Source organism: Carassius auratus, chromosome 31, assembly GCF_003368295.1.
Source record: "Carassius auratus strain Wakin chromosome 31, ASM336829v1, whole genome shotgun sequence".
Lineage (NCBI taxonomy): Eukaryota > Metazoa > Chordata > Actinopteri > Cypriniformes > Cyprinidae > Carassius > Carassius auratus.
Window position 1 is genome coordinate 7,656,421 of NC_039273.1, and position 7,792 is coordinate 7,664,212.

Here is a 7,792-nt window from a genome sequence, read left to right on the forward strand (position 1 = left end):
GGTTGGACGTGTTGCATAGTTTTGCCTCTGTAGGTTACACAGAGTTCACAGATGCCCAACATGTGTGACAGAGAGAGTGGTGTGTCTGAGAGAGGGAGTGAGAGATGTGTTTGGTTGATTTGCTACTACATACTGTCATTTTTTTCTTTTGAGGTTTGATAAATCTCCTAACTAGACATATATATAAGTTAAATTCCATACCTATTACAGTATGTATTGTAAACATTTATTAACAATATGGATAATAAACCATGTGGTATATTACAGTATAGACATCATAAAGTGAAGGAAAACAAGCATTTTGCCATGCCAGCTTTGTGGATAGTGGGAACTTCAGATTTGCTACAAGATGATTCCCTCATAAAGTAGGCTACTTTTAGATTTTAACTACATGCTACTCCTATTCAGATATGTGACTGAGTGCAGTGTCTCTAAATTACAATCAAATGCAAAAAAATCTGAAATGATCTTGATATAAATGTACATTAATAGTTAAAAATATTACATCATAATTAATAAAAATTACATAACTCACATGAACTTGTAAAGTAAAAAACAAACAAACAGCAGAGACATACAGTAAGTGAGTGTAAATCACAGTATTTCGGTGATTCCAAGTGCTCCCTTTTATTGTGGGTGATCAGGATGAACAAGTATACTCAAAAATGTCCATAAAACCCTGTCATTTTGACATAATGACATACCAAACTGAATTAGCACATATTATAAAAGCCATCATCATTAAAAGGATGAATGCTACCTCCATCTAGTGGTGAATATGGTTAAAGGTTTTACCGCCATAATAGTGCAAATGAGTTTTTAAAAAAATCTTATTTTCACTTAGCTTAATTCAAATAGCAACCTTTTTTAGTTTGTGTGTTTGTTTTTTTTTGTTTGTTTTTTTGAGAATGTCACTAGTCTTTCCAATAAGTAGCACTCTCAAAGAACAGCTTAAAATGAAGCATCTTGATTGTTTCTGGAGAATACAAAATCCATCACCATTAAGCTTAATATTACAGTCAAGATTCCCATATCAAAATAAAACAGAACTAGGCATTCATAATAGCACTACTGTATATCTCACATTAAATCTCATGTATTACGTTAAAGATGTGTTTTTTTTGGTTGTGAAACAATCTTATAGGGATACAGTAGATTACCCAAAAAGTCCAAATTAATTCTAAAAGCTGTTGTAAGGTCAAGTGTTTATAGTGCTTTTTGGTCATTTTGGGACCTTAACAGGCCCTGGCCTAGGTATGCCTCCATCATATGTAAGGGGAACAGTCAATATTCTGCATAAGCTCTCCTTTAGAAGAAAATTCAGGATTTAAAAAGTAAATGATGAGCTTTTAAAATATATATATATATAACTATAACTACTTAGGAAAAAATGTGCTGTAAAATGTGCTGTAATCCTCAACTAAATATACTGTTCTCTTTCTTTTTTCTGACAGTATATTGTTAAGGTATATGGGTTTGAAAACAGTGCACTGAAAGATAAACTCACAATACAAACTGATGCAATCTAAAACATATTCATTCCTTTTAGGTCATATTAATCTGATGAATGAAATCGCTTTCTCCAAAAGATTCCTTAGGATGAATTTGGCCCTTCTCTCTCTGTGAAAGTGTCCATGGCCTGTCTATGGTTTAGTGACAGGTATTTCTGCACGTGTAAGACTGGATAAGATATATTGACTGTGTGCATTTCATGTTTGTAGCGATTGGAGGCAAGTGTTTGTCTGGGACGTAGATTTATCACATCCAGTGAAGGGGTTGGACGGTAAAGGGATGGAAGGTTGCTGTGTGTCCTGTGTGTGGGGGGGTGATTGGGCTGGGCGTGAGTGAGTGAGAGTTTTTGCGGATGAAGTTCTGCTGGGTTGGGAAGGACACAACAGGTTGAGGGTAAGACAAGTCTGTGGGGACGTTTCCTCAGTTTACGGTGAAAGATCAAAGACTTCTCTAACATGACTTTACGGGAGGAGAGGGTAGTCCAGGCCTTCTTTCCATCTTCTGATTGATTCTCCTTACCAGAAATGCAATGGCTGCTTATGAGGGAAGACCTGTGACTGCTGGATTTTGATAGCAGATGAGGGTGAGACTGAATGAGAGGCTTATAAACAGGGGCTCGAGGACGCCTGACTGAAGTCCCCTCTACAAGAAGATTCACTCCCACATACTGAGGAACATCTACTGCTGCCTGAAGACAAAACAAAAAAGCAAAAGGAAAAAAAAAGACAATATATTTTGCATATAGAAAATAAAGTTAGTCATTAGGAACCAAAAGTCTAATAGATTTTCTTTGACATTTTTAAGACAAATACATTTTACCCACATTGTTTAAAATCTGTACATTTTGAATTGTTTAAAAGCAGTTATTTAAATATCAAATGCCACTTGTCTCGATATCATCGTTTGGACTGTACTCTGTTTGCACTATATTTAATACTGAAATGCTGAAAAGTATACAATAACAATATTTCATAACTGCGCCACCACAACGGTGCGAGCCTTTAGGAACAAAGAGAAGAAAAATACATAAACATTTGAAATGGTCATTATTTTTTAATGACATCCATTATTATGAGAGGTACAGTAAGATGCAAGACAGAAAACCATTTTAACTATAGGACGTCTATTTTCAGATTTTTAAACAGGAGATTTTAATTATAAAATAATAAACAGGATATTTTTAAATATGAATTAATTCTTGTTATTCCAACCATATGAAGCTTTATTTACAAGAATGCAACTGACTACATGATCAGGGCATTCCTGGGTACATAGGATCACAGAACTCCCTTCTCCACTGTGAATAAATCGCCATCCGAATCCATGAGTTTTATAAATTACAAATGTCCACATTAGAAACAATTACCATCTGAACAGAACTTTTTTTTTTTTTTTTTTTTTTATATTAATTTCATTTCATTTATGCATTTAGCAGACACTTTCATCCAAAGTGACTTACATTGCATTCAGTCTAATATTAATATTAATATAAAATATTAATATTTTAATTCACAAAGGACACTTCAAATTGATAAAGTGACAGTATAGATGTTGTTACAAAAAATATATATTAAAAATATTTTCATTGTTCTTTTTCATTTTTTTTTTATTATCAAAGAATCATGAAAAAATATATATCATGGTTTCCACAAAAATATTATCATATTAGAATGGTTGCTGAAAATTCAGCTTTATCATCACATGAATAAATTACATTAATTCATTTTATATATATATTAAAACAGAAAACCAATATTTTAAATTGCAATAATAATTCACAGTTATACTGTACTGTATTCTGATCAAATAAATGCAAACGTAGTGAGCATTAGAACTATAAAAATATATATATACTGTATATTTTGATGAGTAGTATACAGATCTTGATATTCTGCATGTGTACCTGTTTGTATATTAGTTGAAAGCCACCAGTGTGAGTGTTGCGGTCACATCGTCGATCCAGCACTACCCGCAAAGTGTCTTCCTGTACAGCGGGGCAGAGTCGAGCTGTGACTCCTGTGGAGGGTGCCATGGTGGGGCTGGCATTGATCTCCAAAAGCCAAGGTCGAAAATCCCGCCCCAGCATAAAGTCAGCTCCATAAAGCTCAAAACTGGCTTTGCGAGGTTCCACACTGTCCTGCGCAGTCAAGAGAGTTTGGATAACAGCCTTCTTCATACCTGGAACCACCACCCCTTCCCACAGTTCACCTCGGCCTGAAGAAGCCAACCAGGAGCGGAACTGTGAACATGACCACATGCACTCAGCGGGCAGAGAAGGATTACGATCTGGGCTTGGTTGAAAATGCTTCTGGATGGAGTTGTTGCAAAGATGTACAGAACTGAGGGTGGAAAGTAAAAAAAAAAGATTAATTGAAGTCTAATAAAAATTCTTTCTTAAAGGAATAGTTCAACCTGAAAATGGATGTATAACACTGTCAACACTATATGGACAAAAAAAATCTAAATATCTTTTATTGTGCTTTAAAGAAAAAAAGTCATAGAGGTACATGTAAATGTTTTCATTTTTGGGTGAACTATCCCTGTAATGTTTGGCATTTGTTTTCTTACCTGTCCAATGTATGAGTGGAGTAAGGCTGGGTAGAAAAGCGAAGGTAGCACTCGCGGTAGAACCACACAGTAAGTGGGTTCCAATCTGTGACCAGGAACCACTGTCTTACATCAAACTTAGTGTCATGCACGAGGAGAGGCTGCTCCAAGTACTTCTGCACCACCCACTTACTGTCATTCATGATGCCATGGTCTGTGTCTACTAAACTCATTATCTCATCCAGCTTGTTCATGCACATTATACCTACAACAGTAAAGTCAATGGCAAATGTAATAGTTTTGCTGTATTTTTACACCACTTTCTTAAGCCTTTACAAACTCACCTCTGCCTCGTGACATGGCCCCAGGTTTAATGATCCAGATGTTGCAGAGTCCATCAGTCTCAATCTGAGGGCAAAAACAACGCAGCTGCTCCAACACGCATTTACAACGCTCGACATAATCTGCACAGCCTTCTATCCTCACTCCTTCACTGCAAAGGAAAAGAGCAAGAAAGTTTTATAACTAATAATCTGCAGAGCCCCTTAATGAACGTGGTGATTAGAAAACAAATAGATGTTAGGAAATATTAAATTTCTATGCTTTTATGTTCTTTTGTGAGTCTTAGCGTTTGCTTGCAAATTTTTTGTAACTGAAATAATATAAGGTGAGAGAAAATATATACTGCATATATTAATACTTTTGTGAGTGAATGCAAATTTTCTCAGTGAAACTAGAAAATTCTTCTGTAAACACAAATGCAATGAAATATAATCATTATTTATCCTACTCAATCTCTATTACTTTATGACTGGACAGTCCAAGTTTCTGGACACCACTGTTGACATATAACTGTGTGTACAAATTCTGCAATTTATCTAATGTTAGAAAGTTGCATACATTTGGAATGAGACGGTTTTGCAGCGTAGTTTTATTACATGATTTTCATTATATGATTTCAGCCCTGAAACATTTAAAGAAACTTTTAAGATTTTTTTTCATGATATATTAAGTACACTATAAATAATAGTAATAAAAAACAATCATACTCACTGAATAACTAAATAATAATTCTGAAGAAAGACGTCCCACTGTTGCTCTGAGAGGGGAGGGGTTGTTTCCGAAGTCATGTCTATGTCACAGTGTTCTAAACTGTTTAGATACTCCTGACAAACATGCAATGCATTGTCTATTATCGAGCTTCCGACCTTCTGTTTGGCATGCTGTTTACGAGGCTTGCTTAGACCTACAAAGGAGGAAAGATATGTGAATATGTTTGAGTTCTGTTGTGGGTTTGTGTGTATTAGTGTGTGTCATACCACGAGATTTAGCATCATGCACCTCTCTGGTTCTCTTCCACTCTGAATCCCCTGCATAATTCTCCAAAACATACTTTAGTAGACTTGTGCATGCAGTCCGTCTAAAGTCCTCTGTAAAGAAACAGAACACAATTCATTTCAGAAATATTGCAGGTTTAATGCATGGAAAAGGCAACTCATGAACAGTTATAGAGAACATATATCATATCTGTGCTTGTGAGAAACACATTTAACCCCAGATTACCCCAGGGATAATAACAGTTCACATGGTGTCTTTGGGGGACATCATTTTGGGGGGAAATAATCACCTGTTAAATGAAAAGAAACCAAGCAACCAAAAGGTGAAATTAAGGCAAGGACACAGTATTTTCCAGATTAAGAGTACTGACCAATAAAAGCATGTTTATCATCCTCCGCCCCCAGTCTGTAGCAGCGTGGGAAGAATGTATCGGGATCTGCTGCATCAAACCACTGCAGACTTCTCAAACTCATACACAAACCAACCTGAAAAAGACAGGTAATGAGTAGGTTTTAATATACCGTAGAAGAATTTTAGCTTCAGTGGCTTCATTTGTTAAGGTTCATGATGAACCTTGGTGGTGAAAGATCCCGCCTTTGCGTAATGATTGGTCATCTGGTCTTTACATAAAGATCGAGAGTCGACTGAATCCCTCCTTGTCGTCCAGTAGAAGTATGCCGTCTCATTGCGGACCAACCGTGACTAGGGATTTAAAATAAGAATCAGAGGCTGTCCACTGTTGACAAATCACATTTAAATACCCAGGTGCTATGGCAACTATCTGAAATGGAAATCCACAGTTTCTAAACGTACCATTAGGTCATACAGATCATCTGCCTCATCCTCCCTCTTTCCCTCTTCTCCTAAGTCTGTAAAAAGAAACAGAGAAGGTGATGAGACAGTAGTCACGGGACAGTAAGCGTGATCTATGTCGCTGACATCTGTTTGTTAGAATAAGTGGTGTCAGGTTAGCTACTCAAACTATCATAGAGTTTAGATTACAGTGGGTCATCATTAACTAAACAGTTACACAGGATGCTCCAAGAGTAGCATTTACAGTATACTAGTAGTTATTATACTATAGCTTCTGTCAAGATGATTTATGACTTTGACCTTTGACCTTTTGACAGGTTGAACTTCCGGTAACCTTATGATGGATGGGCGGGACAAATGAGATCAAGGGTTAACCTATGACCTTCCCACGCATCGATCATGCGTTTTTGACAGAAAGTTGTACCCTATTGACCTAATTAGTTCTAAATCATGGTTTTGACGGCTAGTTTAATCTGTACATGAAAGACTCCCCACACATCGATCATGCGGTTTTGACAGAAAGTTTTACCCTATTGACCTAGTTAGTTCTAAATTATATTTTTTGACAGCTAGTTTAAACGGAACATGAAAGACTCCCCACACATCGATCATGTAGTTTTGACAGAATCTGTTTGAACTTTGTGATAGTTAGGTTTTTTGAAGTTTGTGTCAGTTAGGTTGTTTGATCTTTGTGTCAGTTAGTTTGTTTGAAGTTTGTGTTAGTTAGGTTGTTTGAAGTTTGTGTCAGTTAGGTTGTTTGAAGTTTGTGTCAGTTAGGTTGTTTGAAGTTTGTGTCAGTTAGCTTGAACTTTGTGTCAGTTAGCTTGTTATTTCACATTGATATATATATATATATATATATATATATATATATATATATATATATATATATATATATATATATATATATATATATAAATAAACATTATATAATTTATATAATCTCAAACAATTAAAGATTGAAAACACATTTTAATTATTTCACATTTATATATAAAACATTATATAATTTATATAATATAAAACACATTTTAGTTATTTCACATTTATATATATATATATAAAACATTATATAGTTTATATAATATACATAATCTAAAAACAATTTAACTAAGGTTGAAAAAAACATTCTGTTCTTTTAAAAAAAGGTTATAAATGAAACTGTATAAAAAAATATACTGAAACCGACTGTTTCAGATAAAACAAGATCTTTTTTTCCTTTTTTTTTTTTAGAGAGCAGAAAAGAGATGTTTTCACACACCTTTGATCCTGACCTGCAAGTATTCACAGCGTCTGTGTTTGCACGCCACAGTGCACACTCGTCGGAATTTACTACAAAATCATAATATCTTCAAAGCCATTTTTTATTAAAACTAACGTATCTCACGCGGGAGTACCATGTTTTTTGACAGTTTTCTGACCGGTGCATCTATGAATTACGGTGGGCGAGCGGCTAGCATCTCTTGTACCCCTCTCTCTCTCCCTCTCTCTCCCTCTCAGTCCTTCATTCACATTATACAGTCACAAACAGTATAAAACAAAACATTTACATTAGTTTTGTTCATCACTAAAAATATACATT

General features: G+C 35.2%; 1 protein-coding gene across 2 annotated transcripts in view; it reads right to left on the reverse strand.

Annotated features, from left to right (window-relative positions):
• Window positions 1–584: 584 nt before the first annotated feature.
• LOC113050389 (tubulin monoglycylase TTLL3-like) overlaps window positions 585–7,792 on the reverse strand; it is a 26,760-nt gene continuing 19,552 nt past the window's right edge. For both annotated transcript variants that reach the window (XM_026213311.1, XM_026213312.1), the window contains exons 5-13: window positions 6,211–6,266; window positions 5,971–6,099; window positions 5,768–5,882; window positions 5,379–5,489; window positions 5,113–5,305; window positions 4,404–4,552; window positions 4,081–4,324; window positions 3,416–3,851; window positions 585–2,200 (exon numbers count right to left, since the gene is read on the reverse strand). In XM_026213311.1, coding sequence (XP_026069096.1) covers window positions 1,595–2,200; window positions 3,416–3,851; window positions 4,081–4,324; window positions 4,404–4,552; window positions 5,113–5,305; window positions 5,379–5,489; window positions 5,768–5,882; window positions 5,971–6,099; window positions 6,211–6,266 — 2,039 coding nt within the window. In that variant the 3' untranslated portion in view covers window positions 585–1,594. The remainder of the gene's footprint in view (window positions 2,201–3,415; window positions 3,852–4,080; window positions 4,325–4,403; window positions 4,553–5,112; window positions 5,306–5,378; window positions 5,490–5,767; window positions 5,883–5,970; window positions 6,100–6,210; window positions 6,267–7,792) is intronic.